Below are 18,636 nucleotides of genomic sequence, written 5' to 3'. Positions count from 1 at the left end.
TCGAATGTAGAGCCGGGCGTACTGTGCAATAGAATATGTGGTCTTCACAGGCAAGAAATGAGCTGATTTAGTTTGGCGGTCTACAATTACCCATATCGAATCATATTCTCACGTGGTACGAGGCAACCCAGTCACAAAATCCATAGTAATCATCTCCCACTTCCATTCTGGGATAGGGAGCTCTTGCAGCTTCCCTGACGGCCTCTGATGTTCAAATTTCACCTTCTGACAAGTCAAGCACTTGGACACAAAGTCTGCTATGTCTCTCTTCATGCCATTCCACCAATAACTATCTTTTACATCATGGTACATCTTGGTGGAGCCTGGGTGGACATTGTACAGTGTATAGTGTGCCTCTCGCATGATTTCATTTTTGAGATTGTCCACGTCGGGCACACATATCCTGAAACCTTGCATAAGGGCGCCATTACTGGCAAATCCAAACTCACCACCTTCACCCTGCTATACTCTTTCTATGATATTCATCAATTGCTGGTCTCTGTGCTAGGAAACTCTAACTCTGTCTTGCAGGTCTGGTCTCACTGAAAAATGAGCCAATAATACTCCCTCATCTGAAAGATCTAAGATCAGACCTTGATCCATCAACTCATGTACTTCCTAAATCAACGGTCTCTTCTTCGCTGATATGTGCGCCAAGCTGCCAGAAGATTTTTTGCTCAAAGCATCTGCTACTACATTGGCCTTCCCAGTGTGGTACTGGATGGTACAGTTATAGTCCTTCAGAAGCTACATCCATCTCCTCTGTCTCAAATTTAAATCCCTCTGTTGGAAGATGTACTTCAAACTCTTGTGGTCGGTGTATATCTCACATACTTCACCATACAGGTAATGTCTCCAAATATTTAGTGCAAAGACTACAGCCGCCATTTCCAAATCATGGGTGGGGTAGTTCTGCTCATGCCTCTTTAGCTGTCTTGAAGCATAAGCCACTACTTTTCCATTCTGCATCAGAACACACCCTAAGCCAACTCTGGAGGCGTCACAGTACACGGTATATCCTTCACCACTCATTGGTAGTGTCAACACAAGGGCGATGGTTAGACACTCCTTAAGCTTCTAGAAACTCTCCTCACAGTCATTTGTCCAAATGAATGGAACATTCTTCCGAGTTAACTTAGTTAGGGGAGCTGTTATCCTGGAAAAATCCTGCACAAAATGCCTATAGTAGCCAGCTAGGCCCACAAAACTTCGCACCTCAGTGACTGTTGTAGGCCTAAGCCAATCAGTTACAGCCTCAATTTTCTTAGGATCCACTTGAATGCCTTCACTAGAGACCACGTGTCCCAAGATTGAGATCCTTTCTAGCCAAAATTCACATTTTGAAAATTTGGCATATAACTGGTGCTCCCTCAAAGTCTGCAACACCATCCTCATGTGCCACACGTGTTCTTCCTCGGTCCGAGAGTATACCAAAATGTCATCTATGAATACGATGACAAAACGGTCCAGGAATGGCCTGAACACCCTGTTCATCAGGTCCATGAAGGCTGTTGGTGCATTAGTGAGTCCAAAAGACAGCACCAAGAACTCATAATGACCATATCTTGTCCTGAATGCTGTTTTGGACACATCCTCATTCCTGATTCTCAACTGATGATAGCCTGATCGCAGGTCTATCTTGGAAAAGAATCTAGCTCCTTGGAGCTGATCAAACAGATCATCGATCCGAGGAAGTGGATACTTGTTCTTCACAGTCACCTTGTTCAGCTGTCTATAATCAATACACAATCTCAAGGACCCATCTTTCTTTCTCACGACTAGAACAGGAGCACCCTACGGTGAAGTGCTCGGACGTATGAAACCCTTGTCCAAAAGCTCCTGTAGTTACTCCTTTAATTCTTTCAATTCTGTTGGTACCATCCTGTAAGGCAGCATTGATATGGGGTTTGTACCCAGTATAACATCAATGTAAAACTCTATTTCCCTTCTTGGTGGCAATCCTAGAAGCTCCTCAGGGAAGACATCCATGAATTCTCTGACAACAGGAACATTTTCCATGTTGACACCTTCTATAGATGTATCTTTCACCAATGCCAAATACCCTTGGCATCCACGCCTCAACATTTTTCTAGCACTAATTGCTGACACCAAATTATATGGAGCCACGCTCCTGTCACCATCAAAGCTAAACTCTTTCACACCAGGTATGTGGAAATACACCTTTTTGTTCCTGCAGTCTAAAGTGGCATAATGAGTTGCCAACCAATCCATTCCCAAGATTACATTGAAATCCATTACTGGTAGAGGAACCAAATCTACTGGGAGGATCTTTCCATCCACTACTACTAGGCTACCCGGAAAAACTATATCTACATCTATGTTGTCACTAAGCTGGGTAGCTACAGACAAAGGGCATTCTAAAGTTGTAGGGTTCCTACCCAATCTCATGGCAAACACTGGGGAGACAAATGAGTGCGTAGCACCTGGATCTATTAAAACACGAGCCTCATAGGAACAGACTAGAAGAATACCTATCACAACTGCATTGGAAGCCTGAGCATCCTGTTGGGTCAGGGTGAAAACCCTAGCTTGACCCCTACCTTGGGTTACAGAACCCTGATACTGACTTCTACCTCCTTATCTGCCTCCAAATCCACGTCCTCCTTGTCCTCACTGGTACATCGAATCGATCGCCGCCATACCGAAGCACTAGGATACAACTGACGAGGAATATTAGCAACAGAACCCTATGACCTGAACACGGGGCATTTCCTAGCAAAGTGACCTAGTTGGCCACACCTGAAACATACTCTTGAACCCATCAGAAAAGGTTCTGAATGCCCTCTTCCACATTGTGCGCAAGGTGCCAAGGAGGATCCTGAACCAGACCCAGAACTGCTGTATCCCGAACTGTGACCACTGCTGGATCCGTACCCTAGTCTGAATCCTCGAGATTTGTGTCTAAAGCCACTCCTCTTATTCCTGCTTCTTCCTCTGTAATTACTTTGGCCTCTACTGTCCGGAACACCCATGTGGGGAACACCTGAAGAACCCTCTGCTTTATTTTTCTTTGCCCTTCCACTGTTATCTCCGATGTAGCTAATCTCAATCTGTCGGGCTCGATCAACTACCACATCAAAAGACTGATCAGACATCATGGCCAGGTTTACATACCTCCTGTCCAGCCCCTTTAGGAACCTCTTCACCTTCATAGTTTCTGTAGCTACTGCTATAGGGGCATACCTGCTCAGTTCTAGAAATTTTGTAGCATATTCATCTATAGACCTGCCATTCTGTCTTAAGGCCTCAAAGGCCCACTGCTTTTGATCTCTGAAACTCTCTGGTACAAATCGGTTGATAAACAGTTCCACAAACTGGGTCCATGACAAACCTTCCATTCGAGGTATTATGTAATCATTCATCCATTGTCTGGGCATAGGCCCCATGACATGCTGCACACATTCTATAAGTCTCTTATCAGTCAACTGTAACTCTGTTCCAGCCTGTCTGCAGGAATCCAAAAACTAATAGGTATCGTCTGACACATCATAAGTACCAGGCACCAACTTCTTGAAATTGATTATCTGTTTGTAAGGTTCTCCTCTTGGTGCAATGGACTGCTGCTGTTGGGGAGAGTGGACCATATACTGTACCATCATATCGATGGTTCTCTGCAAACTAGCTAGAGTAGCTACCATTGGGTCCATGGGACCCGGGGCAACAAAGGACTGTTCCTGTACTGGTGGTGGCTGCTCCTCTACTTGCCTCTAGGCCTCCTACCCCGCCTCCTCGGGGCAGGCGCCTCATCCTGTGCCGACACCTTGTCAGACACATCTAGTTCTAGTGCAGTGGTAGCTCTCCTGCTTCTACGCATTTTCCTGAAATTCAGCAGCATTAGCCCACAAAATTCAAAACTGCATATTACACAGCTTTATAGACTCATATTTACACACAATATATGAAGCATAAAGTAGAAGCAAAGATGACAATGCAAGACGAATGTGGACCCTATTTTTCGCATGTGACTCCTATTAGACTATTCCCAACACTTTAGACAAATATTCCCTATGAATCTGGAGCCTAAGCTCTGATACCACATTTGTCACGACCCAACCTATGGGCCGGACCAGCACTAGGACCTGGGCCAGCCTAAAGCCCCCGAGGCCCGTAGTAAGCCTAACTATTCCTCGACCCAATTCTAAGGCCCATTTGGGCCTAATTTCAAGAATTCAACAGGACAGAGTCCGGCCATAAAATGGACCTTTCAACGGGGAGTTTTTGACTCACCCGACCTGTAAACACAATATATAATCAATTGGGGAGCTCAGCTCACCCTCCACATACTCATAATAACATAAAGTCAAATGGGAGCTCAGCTCCCTCATCCAGTCCAACATACATGCCTATAATAAGTTTACAGGTCCAACATGGTAAATTATATTACAGACCCAAATCAAATAAATGTTTCTAATACATGCGAAAATTCTAGGAGTTAATAGAATTATACAAATATTAATAAACGACCTACGAAGAAGAAAAGCAGGTTAACCACAACAAATATCCTCCTGTAGCCTGGAAAAATAATGAACAGGAGTGAGCGTTCAACTCAGAGAGTAAAATATCAATTTTAACCATAATCTCTATAACTATCTAAAGCTAATGCACCCTGTAGAGTGAAATGCAACATCGGCAATATTTTCACATCATAACAGCAAAAAGGTTATTTGGAGCGCTCACACACCTGATAATGTCAAACAATACATATATGGGAGCTGATCCCCTATACAGCTCTCTTAATCCAAACTGTGCCAGCGAAGAACTCAAGCTCGAACTTCCACTTAATAAACCAAATCGAGTCCCAGCGAAGAACTCAAGCCGTGTCTACCCCGAAGGACCGAGTCCCAGCGAAGATCTCAAGCCGTGTCTACCCATCCTGTCCATAGCCAACACCACACCACACCACACGCACGCTAACACACGCACACTGCTCCAAATTACTACAACAATATCCATGGCACTTTAACAGTTGTGAATGCAACATAAAACGTGCCTAAAGTTTAACTACATAGATACATACATATAAGTGATGCATGGGCATGCTTGAACATATAATAATATCGAAATTACAATTAAAATTAATATTTTACTTACAGACTCAACCAAAGTCACTGTGGTGGCTGGGCGGAGGAGGAAGGCTGTCCTGGCTCACTTGACAATTTTATTATAATTATTTAATACAATTGACTCAATACAAACCAAGAAAAGACCAAATACGTCCTAAGTCGTGTCGAAAATCCGGCAGAGTCTCCCCTATACCTAGGACCTACCCAACCTGCAAAAAGGGTTAAAACACACTTCTATATCCACAACCCATATATCCACATCTCAATCACATCACATAGCCCCTCCTGGGCCCATCCAAACAGTCATCAATCACAATATATAAAATTATAGTTTAGTCCTTATAATTGACCCTTTTTGCAAAAACTACCCAAATAAGCTCTAAAAATTCTAAAACTTTGCCCCGCGGTCCTTAGCAATATTACTAAGCTATTAGAAAAAGAATCATAATTTTCTGAGCTATCACGAATATTTTATGAAATTTTAATCCAATTCAAGCACTAGAAAATTTTGAAAAAGCAAGGTTCGGGTTTACCTATGCCAATTCCGACTCTGGGGGCGCGCTCGGGACGTCTGACAATGGTGGGGTAGCCAAAATCTCGATCCAATTCCAAGACTTTTTCGGTAGCCGGTCTGTTTGGCCAGAAATTCATAAATTCGGGCAGCCGTCAAATTTCTGCAAATTGAAGGTACCTACACGAAGCCCACAATACGGGGGTTAGTATATAATTTTTACGGAATTTTCTAAGCTCATTTAATGCTCGAAAAAACACTACGAAGTTTCGTGGGACCCATCGAAAAATGGTGTCGAAAAATTTCGAAATTTATATTGCCGCGAAGCTCTCGATGAGTGGAGTACTCTCGGTTTTCTCGTGGGGTTCACGGTTTGTGAGAAATCTAGCCCAAAAATCGAAATGGGCTAAAACTTCCCGAACAAAAATTGGGTAAATCGCTCGATGGATTTTGGTGTTCTTAGTGTCTATGGAAAGCTCTCGAGGTGTAGATGGTGTTTGACACAAGACTCAGCCCAGTCGGTGGCCGGATCGGCCGGATTTCGGCCAGGAAGCCGAAAAGGCACGCTGCGCGTCGCGCGGCTTCGCGTGCATTTTCCCGGTGTTCCAGGCGGCGGCCGGCGATGGGGGAAGGTCAAGGCGCACGGCGAGGTGGGGAGGGCGTGAGGCGCGCGCCCGGGAGGAGGAATGAGAGAGAAAATGGGAGAGAGAGGAAGGAGGGTCGAGGCGCGGCGGGAAGAGAAGAAGAAGAAAAGAAAGGCCGATCCGATTCGACCGGTCCGATCCGATCCGGTTCGATTCGGCCGGTCCAATTCAGGATACAAAATTTTAAATTTTTACTCTGTCTCGGGACAGAAAACGAGGCCCAAAAATTCCGAAAAAATTCTAGAAAACTCAGAAAAATTTGTAGACTCCAAATATATTTTTAGTTTTGCCACGTGGTCTTTAAATTAATTTTTTTTAAAATCATCAAAGTTTTATATTTTCGGGAAATCAAACCCGATTTTGAAAATCCGAAAAATTTTAAATAATTTCCTAAAATTTAAATAAAATAAAATATTAATATTACTCTCAAAATAATAAATTTAAAAATTTGGGTTGTTACATTATTAGTGAGTATTTTCATCGGCGATTGTCTTTTCCCTTTCTCTTTTTGATTTTTTCATATTTATTTTGTGTTTTTCTTAAAAATCTCCAAATTTGTATCATTTTGGAATAGATCTTTGTTTGTTCTCAAATCATTTGAGTTTTATTTCCTCCTTTGAGAGTATTTGTTGTCTACTCTTTTATGAGTATTTGGTATTTCCTCCTTTTCAAGAATTTATTATTTCCTTCATTACGAGGATCTGTTCTTTTTTTTTTCTTTTCTTTTCATCATGGAGATGTTAGGAATGTTGCTTTATTATTTGGGTAGAAGTATAATGATAGTAAGTAAATATTTTCTCTTCTTGACATATCAAAATTTGATTATTTTCAAATCAAGCTGCTAGAGAGATTGTGGAGTTAAACAGTGATAGATTATCACTAAGTGGGGTGTGCTTCCTATTAAAAGGTCAACTCAATTAATTTGTCAATACGATTAAGTCTTTTAAGTAAAGATAATTGTTATTATATTTTGTATAAATAATTTATCTTATATTTTTTTATGCAAAATTATAGTATTGTGAAATTTTATACTCCATATATGCATTCTTTCTCAATTTATTAAAAACTCTATTTTTTATTTTTTAAAAATAATATTGAATCTTTTTCTAAAATTATAAAATGTTTAAACAATAAAATTTTATTAGTTTAATAAATTCGATTCATTTTATGCTTTTTTTAAAATTTTGAAGTTTTAATTTAATAACTGAATTATTAATTATTGATATACTAATTTTAATTCTATTAATAATATATCTTTTATAATAACATTTTATAATTATTTTTATTAAAAGTATATCATATTTATTATTTTTATAAATAAAATATAATTATAGATATATTTTTTTCAATATTTTACTGATTAGCAATGTAAATTATATATTATAATTTTTTATTATAATCGTTAACCAACGACTAAATATTGATTATATTTATTTTTTTTGTCAAACTTAATTTAATGATTATTTTTAAATTATTAAAAATTCAGCATTCATTGAGGCTATGAATTCATCACCACCTTTCATTTCTTATATTGGACTATTTGGGAAAATCATTTTTTTAAATATATTAATTTTAAAAAATAATTTAAATTAAATTTAATAAATTTTATTTATAAAAATATTAAAATAATAAAATAATATTTTTTAATTTCTTTTAACAATATTAAAAATAATATTTTTATTTAAAAAAATAATTTTAGCTCTCTAATCTCGATGCTCAACAAATACCATATCTCTTAGTCAATTGCCTTATTGCTTCCCACCTCATGGTTCTTAACCGTTGGATTCAAAAGTATGTGTTGGAGCAAACACAAAACTACAGGCCTCCCAGGTTTTAAAAAAAAAAAAAAAAAAAACTTTTCTACGCATAAATTTTCCAAGAAAAATATTTTTGAGGAATAATTTATTTTTATTATTCTGTTAAAATCTGAAAATAAAGAAAAATTACTTCCTAATGGTTCAAGGAAAAAATAACAATTTTATTTTTGTTTATAATATTATGAAAATATTTAAATTATAAAACTTTAATTTTTATTTTTTTATTGTGAAATGTATAAAAAATACATAAAATAATAAAATTGTGTTTTAGCCATCCTGGCTGTTGAGGCCGCAAGGCCCGCAAGCAGTAGCCGGTAATGGAAAAACCAGGGGCAATATTTTTGCAGGGTTTTTTTTTTTTTTTTTTTTTCTTTAAAAGTAAAGAACGTATGTATGAGTCTTAAAGATAGTAATTTTAATAGAGTCTTTGATCTTATATAATTCTCACACATTTTTACAATCTGATGTGGAATCCTAAAGTACTAACTCGTGTCTATGCCCACCACTCGCAAACTTCAATCAGGATCACATCATGGACTCTCATTTTTTCTTTATTTTCACTTAAGTGATTAATTTTTTTTTTTTTTATCAAAGGTAAAGAATATACACACATATTAGAAACAGGATTAGATAATTATAAAAAAAGGATAATTTTAATGAAATTTTTAATTCTATATAATTCATTCACAGGTACTTTCACCGCTTAATATGAGATATGAAGGAATTTAGCCCTAATTTGGTTAAGAATTAATATAAATTAAAATTATATTGTATTAGATTAAATTAAAATAAAAATATTAAATTAATTTTTTTAGAAAAATTAAAATTGATCTTGAACCAAACTCAAATAAAGTTAATTTGATCCCTTCATTTTTTTTATTTTAATGAAAATTTAAATTGAGATCTTGTAATTTTGGAAGCCATTTAAATATTATTGATTTGCTAATAATTATGCTGAATGTAATTTAATGGTAAAGAAAATAAATAATAAAAAAGATACATTTAATTTAATTTAATTTATATATTTTTTTATTTCAAAAAATTTTAAAAAGGAACAGATTGTTAAATCTTTATTTTTTTTAATTAAATTAAATTTAATTGAGTCTCAAATATAATATTTTATAATCTTAAAAATAATTTTAATATTACTGATTTAAATTTATAGATATAATTTAAAAATTTTTAAAAGTAAAGAAAATAATTAAGATTTTAATTTTTAAGTCGCACGTGATTTTGAATTTAATTTTTTAAAAACAAAGACTAACTTATGCCTTTATAATTTATTAAGAAAATCATGAAAATCCCCATTCTAAATCGACTTCTGGAACTGGGATGATCCGTTTGCTTTGCGATACTCCATGTGCTTTACTTACCCCATGAGGGTCATGCGCGAATCACGATAGAACCAATACAACAGCAACACGTTTACACGCTCCTTTTCTTAACAGCTGGCCTGCCATTCCCACGAATTTCCATCTATAAGTAGAGAGGTTTGGTTTTAGCATCAAACCATAATCGGTTGATAGCCTCCATCAGCGTTTTCAGAAAGGCGGGTTTCTTTTTTGAAACTTAAGCGACTGCGTTTTGAATTTTGATCTTCCATTTTTGCAAAAGGAAATCTTCGATTATGGCTGAAGACGAAGACAACCAACAAGGGGTACGTGCTCTCTCAAAATTTATATATCTCAATCGCTCAATTTTCTTATTATATGGGTTTGAATATATTATTTGAACGGTTTCTAGAGGTGTTTGGTTGCTTAGAAAAGTAATCAAAGACTCGTGCAGAAATTACAATGGAAGATATAAAAATCTATGATGCTATACATGAGAATAAAGACTTGTTTCATGCAGTTGTTCTTAGATGCAAACCAAGTTCCTCGTTATCTTCTATTTTATGGGGTTGTTTTGTGAGATAATTAAATATTTGCTTATTTTTTGAATATCCAAATTAACAGCAGGGGGAGGGGTTAAAATATTTGGGTTTTGTGCAAGACGCGGCAACTTATGCTGTGACTACCTTCTCAAACGTCTATCTTTTTGCCAAAGACAAATCTGGTCCACTGCAGCCTGGTGTCGATATCATTGAGGGTCCGGTGAAGAACGTGGCTGTACCTCTCTATAATAGGTTCAGTTATATTCCCAATGGAGCTCTCAAGTTTGTAGACAGCACGGTGAGTCTTTTTCTTCTATGTTCAACTTTTGTGTTTAAATGTGAGGGGAGGTTGAGATTCAAGGACCTAAGTGAGTAATTGATTGGTTTCTGTTGTTACTAATTCTGTGGGTTGGAAAATATTTGGGCTAGTTTGGATTTAAACAAAAATAGAAATAATTTTTTCAATACTTAATAATGTTTTTCAAGCTATGCTAATAAAGAAAAATGTTGCTTCATTTTCCCATTTGAGTTTAGTTGCAATTATACACCGATTTAAAGAGATTATGGATACTCCTAGTGCATTAAAAAATCAAATTCCAAACAATCTTAATGTTGTCATGATTAATATTATACGGTTGATGATAGGGGCCTTAATAGCAAATTATTGTGATTGAATTTATTTATACTCTTGTCTTTCTTTGAATAAGCAGCGGGGATGTTGAATGAAAATTGAAAGTTCTTTCACATGGTTGTAGGTTGATGCATCTGTCACTATTATAGATCGCTCTCTTCCCCCAATTGTCAAGGACGCATCTATCCAAGTTGTTTCAGCAATTCGAGCTGCCCCAGAAGCTGCTCGTTCTCTGGCTTCTTCTTTGCCTGGGCAGACCAAGATACTTGCTAAGGTGTTTTATGGAGAGAATTGAGCCCCAATTTGCACCAATTGCTTCCAACTAAGCAAGATAATGATATGCTCAAGAATATATATCTATTGTGAGCTTTTTTTATGTTCTCATCCTGAGTGTTGAGACTATGTTTTCGTTTGAATATTAAACTGTGTTTTATTATGTGTTTTGAATATTCATAATGAGAATAAAGGGCCAATTGAATTATTGGCCAATATGTAATGATACATAAATTTCGTGATTGAGTTGGAGGAGGTTTTATTAAGAACAATGGATTAAAATAATGTAAAAAATACTTGTCTTTCTTTTCTTTTGTTTTGTGTTCTGTTTGAATCTATTCAAAATTCGGATGGATGGATGAAATGAAAGAGTGTAACAAGTGTGTTATGCGATGTAAAAAATCAAATGTGACTATATGAAAAATTTTCAAATAGAGAATCAAATATTTTTGTTTGGAAATTTGATAAATTAGTGATGGAGCAAAAGAGAGATCTAAAATGATGTGGAGAGAAGTAATATTGAAATATTAACAATTTTATGTTCAAATTTTGTCTTTCTAGCATATGTGAGTAGGGAAAATTGAGATTGAAAGACCTAAATGAGTAGTTGATTGGTTACTAATTATGCAGGGTGGAAAGTATTCAAGTGTGAAATTTTAACTGAGTTTGGATTTAAACAAAAACAGAAATGATCTCTTTAATGCTTAACAATGTTGTTCATGCTATTCATTTTCCCATATGAGTTTCGTTGCCTTTATAAACAACATTTAAGGACATTGTTAGATATTTCCAGTGCATTAAAAAACTAAATTGTAAACAGTTTTTATGTTGACATGATCAATATTATACAGTTGATGATAGGGGTTTTAATTGCAAACTATTGTGATTGAATTTATGTATTTATTTATTTTTAATAAGCAGTTGGGATATTGAATGAAAAGTAACAATTTTTTCATATATTTGCAAGTTTGATGCATCTATCGCTATTATATATAGATCGCTGTGTTCCTCCAATTTTCAAGCAGGCATCTATCCAAATTTATTTAGCAGCTCGAGATGCCCTGGGAACTTCTCATGCTATGGCTTCTTATTTGCCTTTGCCCACCAAGAGGCTTTCTAGGGTGTTGTATGGAGATAAGTGAGCCACAATCTGCACCAATTGCTTTCAACTAAGCAAGATGACGATGTGCTAAAGAATACATGTTGGATTTGATTATATATTTATTGTGACCTTTTTTTTTTTTGTACTTACCCTGATTGTTTAGACTATGTTTTTAGTCGTGTTAATCATGAATGTTCATAATGGGAATACAGGGCCAACTGAATTATTGGCCAATATGTAACCGTATATAAATTTCATGACTGAGTTGGAATCTTGAGGCTTTATTAAGAACTAATGGATTAAAATAATGTAAAGAGCACTTGTGTTTCTTGGTTCTTTTGTTGTATATTCTGTCTAAATCTATTCAAAATTTGGTTGGATGAAAGGAGTGAGGGTAATAAGTGTGTCATGCGATGGTTTGATCATGCTAAATGTAGAAAATTAAATGACATTATAAGTAGAGTGTCAAATATTAAATGTGATAAATTAGTTATGGAGATAACGAGAACATAAAAAAAAGAGATACAAAATAACGCAAAAAGAAATAATGTTAAAAGATTCATAATTTTTAAATAATACAAAATTGATCTTAAAAATGGTTGAATACTAAAAAAAAGTGTTCATATAAATTGCTCAAACTAGTTTGAATTTAAAACTTAATTATTGTTGTAATTTATACAAGTTGATTCTACTAATTCATTTTCAATTTTTATTTTAAAATACTCCTCTTACTAGTTGATTATCCTCAAATATAACATACATTATGACAAATCTAAATGGAAAATTATGATTGAGCAAAAATTAGAAAGTGAGAATTTTAAATTGATAATTAAAAATATGGAAAATTATGTTGCTAAATACATTAATTAAATTTGAAACAATTCCTAAAAACAAGATATCCTTCCACTATTAAAATGAAAATAAGTCCACTATTAAAATGAAAATAAGGGTTGAATGAACAAAAAAAAAAAAAAAGAAAATGTTAAATTTAGTAGAAGCTTTTCTCAGAATTATAAAATATTAAATTCGAATATCAATAAGGGTTGAATGAAGAAAAAAAAATCGTTTCAACATATCTAATTTAAATGGAAAGAAACAATGCCACGGTTGGAAGGCTCCAGTCTCAGCAAAGTCCAATTCTTTCATTCTTCATTTATTTAGTTCCAAAAAAGAAATAAAAGTGAAAGGAACGATTATAAAATAAAATAAAACTAAGAAAATAATAGAAAAGACAAGATTGAGAGAAAATTGATTTGTTATTGATTTTCAAGTAAGTGAAATATTACATATAATACCTCTATTCATAGGTATACATGAGAAGATGGATGGTTTGTTATTAATAAAGTACATTGAATATATAGAGAGAAAAAGAAGAGTTTAGGAGTTTAGAATGCTAATAGAAATCCACATAAATATATTCATAATAATCCCTCTTGGATGTCCATGCATTAAAGAATATGTCTTGTTAAAACTTTACTAGGAAAAAACTTAGTGGAAAAAATATCCTAGTGAAACAAAAAGAGTACATTATTTTTTTTATTTAAAAACATTTACTAGGAAAATCTAGTGGGAAAAAACCACAGTAAAGAGAAAAAGAGTATAGCGCATGCTAACCCCCTCATAAAGATATCACTTGAGATATTTGAGTCTTCGCATTCCAATTTTTTTAGAAGTGCTTTGATGAGCAAATCAGTAAGATTACCGCTTGAGCGAATTTGTTGAATATTAATTTCACCATTCTTCTGAAGAAGATCATGAGTGAAGAAAAATTTTAGAGAAATATATTTTGTTTTGTCTCCTTTAATGTATCCTTTCTTCAGCTAATTTATGCATGCAATATTATCTTTATACAAAATGGTTGAAACTTCTTTTTTTGATAGGTAGACCACATATACTTGGAATATATTGAAATACTGATCTCAACTAGACACATTCTCGACTCCACATGTAAATATATAACCGGTATGGGATCTACCATTATGTGAATTTGATAAATAACTTGCATCTGTATAACCAATCAAATCTGGTTGTAACATGTTAGTATGATATAAATCCATATTCATTGTACCTCGAATATATCGAATTATATGGTTAATTCCATTTCAATGTCTTCAGGTTGGTGAAAAGCTATATCTTGCTAACAAATTTATAAGAAAAGCTATATCATGTCACGTATGCACCTACTACACTAAAATATGGTACTTCAGGACCAAGGAGTTCCTCATCATTTCCTCGAGGTCGAAAAAGGGTCTTTTTTCTCATCAAGTGACCTCATGATTATTTTTATAGCATTTTTTTTTAATAAATATTTACTAAGGCGATTATACCACATGCGTCCAGATTGCTTTAATCTATTAGAGCTCTAAAGTTCCCAAGAATTTGAGTTTGTGCTTTAGGCAACTTGAATCCTTCAAGGATTTTCATGTAGACAACTTTCTTAAGTGAGCCATACAAATAGGCAGTCACTATATCTATTAAACGCATTTTAAGGTTTCATGAATTGACAAACTAAGCAAATATCGAAACGTAATTACATCCACCACTGGAGAATATGTTCCTCATAATCAATGCTAGGTCTTTATGAGAAATCTTGCGCAACAAGTCATGTTTTATATCTCACGATTTCATTTTTTTTTATTGGTTTTTGTAAAAATACCTATTTATATTCCACTGGCTGAACATCTTCTGGTGTCCAGACAATAGGTCCAAAAACTTTACGTTTCTCAATTCAATTTAATTTTGCCTTGATTGCATCGTTTCATTTTGGCCAATCATTTTTACGTTTGCATTCTTCTATAGACTTAGGTTCATGATTCTCATCATCTTTCATAATATTTAGTGCTATATTATATGCAAAAATATTATCGACGTTTATTTTCATATCAATTCCATCTTCGTCTTAACATCACATAATTTATCGAAATCTATTCATCTGCATTACTTTCAAGTACCTTCTTTTGAAAATTTATTAATCATGTCTAGGTTCTCTTCTGAAGTTTAACCATTTTGAAATTTTACTCCTTTTCATTTTCGAGGATTTTTATCCTTAGAATTGATAGGTCTACCACACTTCAGGCGTGTTGTAGACTCATTATCATAGGTAGTTTGTGCAGTTTATCCTTTAGAGACTTCAATTCTAATAAAAGTATTAGCAACTGGTATATGAGATTTAGTTACTTTCTTTGGGTCAGTGAATGTATTTGGCAATTGATTGGCAATATTTTTCAAATGAATTATATTTTGAACTTCTAATTCACACTGCCTGGTATAAGGATCAAAAGGTGATAATAATAATTTTTGCCATGTAACTTGCTTGTCCAGCTACTTATTTTCTCCCCCTAATGTTGGGAAAATTAATTCATCAAAGTGACAATCGACAAATCTAGCCATAAATAAATCTCCTATCAAAAGCTCAAGATATTTAATTATAGATGGAGAATCATACCCGACATATATTCTCAACCTCCTTTGAGAACCCATCTTAGTACGTTATGGTGGAGCAACTGGAATAATATGCTGCACATCCAAAAATTCTTGGATGGAAAATAATTGATTCCTGACCCAAAACCATTTGTAAATTGGAGAACTTATAATAAGATATTGGCCTGATACATATAAATGCTGCTGCATGCAGACTAGCATGTCCCCAAGCAGAAATAGGGAGTTTTATTCTCATAAGTAATTGTTAGTAGCATGCCCTAGAGCATATCATTTAGTATGTATCTTGTACATATTTTTATTAATAAAAGGCATTTCCACTTTTCCGTTTACATACTATATTTATGTGTAATAGAAAAGGTCCATTGATATTTTATTAGAAATATTATTCTTAAGTTGTTAAGAATATGAGTGATAATATTTCTAGCACAAAGTATCATAAATAGGTTCACAATCGAGGATACTTCATAATAAGGACATGACTTATCCAGAAAGATTGTATTCATGTTTGTTCCCAAGTTATTTATATGAGATATAAATAAGATGGAATGGTGAGTCTCATGCCATATAACAAACATGATAGGCACTTATAAATGATAAGTAGGCCGAACCAATGACACTTATGACAAGCACATGGAGTTTACTCTTGTCAATGTTTTGTCATAAATCATATCAGTGCATATAATCTTTAGACCTGAGATAGCACAGTTATCTTGTATATAGGTAGTTTGAGTTTGATACTGCTTTCATATTTGTACTGTGTATGGGTATATGGGCATGTGTTGGCTCCTACTAGTTTTATATGGAGGTAGGTGTTGATCAAGATGGAATCTGTTCCTCTAAGTAAATAGAGATAAAATCCTATGTTCATTTAATTGTTCTTGATGTTTCAAGTTACTGGCCAGGACAGATAGATTTATTCAGAAAAGAGTTTCTGATGAGAAAATCTTTTAATCAAGAACTGGAATAAAAAGAGAACATAATATTCATAGCAAATGGAGTTTGACATAAACCATGACTCTAGCTTGAGTTGGGATTTTGTAACAGAGAGATTCAAGTGCATGGTAACATATGATTATAGGTTCATTTAAGGTAAACCTTATTACTAATTGGGTGGCCATGGTATGCTATGCTAGGTGTTAACCATGGTCTATGAGGTTCATAAAATGATTTAGAGAAATCATTTATGGTAAGAAAGAGTTCTGATGATACTAAGAGTTGATATCATGTCTCATTGCCAATTAGTGATGAGCCTAGTAAGTCACACACATACACAAGTTATTACCTATTTAAATATGATTTAATTAATTAATTAAAGAGTTTAATTGATTAATTAAATAGGTTTGGTTTGCAATTAAATTGCAAAGTCCCTAGCATGACTTGAAACCAAATTTAGATTATTGGATGTGTAGTATAAATTAAATTTATATTTAAAGTGTTTAAATATGAATTTAATTAATGAGAAATTAATTAATAGAGATTAATTAATTAATTTATATTTGATATAAATTAATTAGAAGAAGAAAAATATTTATTTTGGGTTAAGAACTCAAAATTAAGACACAGGGGTATTTTGGTCATTTCACAGTGTGACACGTGGCACCGTGAGATGGTGACACATGGGATTACACATAAGCTTGCCAAATGTTTTTAATCATGTAAGATGATTAAAATCAAGATTAAATATAGGTTTGACACTTGGCACAATGTGATTGGGTCACTTAAACTTAGAGCTAATCAAAGGATGACATGTAGCAAGGGTTTAATGTGTTAACCTAGCTATTTAAGTGTGGTTATGAAAAAAAAAATAACAAGCAGCCACTCCTCTCCTTTGTCACGCCACTTTGAGGCTTTTCATCTATTCTTCTTCATCTCTCATCAATTCAAAGAGATTAGCCATCAATCTCTTGAATTAAGAACACTAGAAATTATTTCTAGTGTCCTATTTACATCTCTAATATCTTAAAAGGCAGAACTTGAATTTCTAATTAATAGAAAAAGCTTTAGAAGCTGTTCAAGAGCTGCCATAGGTGTTCTTGGTGTGGACAAGCTAGAGGGACAACATCTGGTGTTCTGAAGACGAATCTCAAAGGCGCAGACACGCTGCAGTGCATCAAGAGGTTAGTGTAATCGTTCTTGATTTAATCTAGGGTTCTAAAATTAATCTAATTAATTTTAAAAACTTAAATGGCAAATACAGATCCAAAAACATATTAAAAGAGTTTTAATATGTTGTTTATCATTGAAATCAAATAGATAAAAATAAATCTTGCATGATGCATGTGACCCTAGGTGAAAATTTTTAAATTTAATGGTATAAACTTGTGTTTTTCACGCTTCCATTCCTTCAATTGGTATCAGAGCCACTATATTTGCCATTTAGATTGTTGATTATATGATTTAATTGTGTGTTTGATCATGAGATCAAAAGTTCATTGCTGGTTGCAAAGCCAAGGTGGCGGCACAAATGATGAACACCATGGTGCGCATGGTTGATGCACCACAATGGTGTGCAAAGGTAAATGGATAGTGAATGTGCAATTGTTGTATGATCTAAGATCCATTTTATGTCTAATTAAATTGTTTAATTAGAATTTTTATCGCACAAATAAATTATGATTCAAATCAAAATTTTAAAAATTATTTGAATGTGATTCAAATCTGAATTTTAAAAGTTATTTGAATGTGATTCAAATCTGAATTTTTAAAGTTGTTTGAATCATATTTAAATCTGATTTTTTAAAATTGATTGAATAAAATTCAGATCTGATTTTTTAAAAAATGTTTGAATGTGATTCAAATCTGATTTTTTAAAAATTTTTTGAATGTGATTCGAATATGAATTTTTAAAGTTGTTTGAATGTGATTCAAATCTGAATTTTTAAATTTGTTTGAATGAGATTCAAATCTGAATTTTTAAATTTATTTGAATCATATTCAAATCTGGTTTTTTAAGTTGAATATGAGATATACAATTTAATTTAAGTATGTATGTTTTATTTAATTGTTAAATAGTGATATGTATGATGGATGATCATGGACTATAAAAGACCAATGTGATTGGATTTATTTCTTTTATGTTTCTTTGGGTTTGTAAATTAATTAATTTATTTTAATTTATTTTGGGCATGTATTATTAAGTTTGTAATAATTTTTGGGTTGTAATTTCATTTATTTAAGTTCTTGTAAATTCGCCTTGGTATGCCAAGGATTACCATGTAATATTGGATTGCAAGAAGTTCAAGGAGGTCAAGAGTATTGGT

General features: G+C 33.8%; 1 protein-coding gene across 1 annotated transcript; it reads left to right on the top strand.

Annotated features, from left to right (window-relative positions):
• The first annotated feature begins 9,394 nt into the window (after positions 1 to 9,394).
• On the top strand, positions 9,395 to 11,229 carry LOC110644928 (rubber elongation factor protein). The gene is given in 3 exon segments (NM_001405322.1): positions 9,395 to 9,713; positions 10,012 to 10,227; positions 10,685 to 11,229. Coding segments are annotated over 3 exon segments (417 nt in total). The 5' UTR covers positions 9,395 to 9,683; the 3' UTR covers positions 10,856 to 11,229.
• Positions 11,230 to 18,636: the final 7,407 nt, after the last annotated feature.

This window comes from Hevea brasiliensis, unplaced genomic scaffold (assembly GCF_030052815.1).
Source record: "Hevea brasiliensis isolate MT/VB/25A 57/8 unplaced genomic scaffold, ASM3005281v1 Scaf7, whole genome shotgun sequence".
NCBI classification, from domain to species: Eukaryota; Viridiplantae; Streptophyta; class Magnoliopsida; order Malpighiales; family Euphorbiaceae; genus Hevea; species Hevea brasiliensis.
The sequence above is the reverse complement of the archived record's forward strand: the minus strand, read 5'-3'. Positions and strand labels throughout refer to the sequence as shown.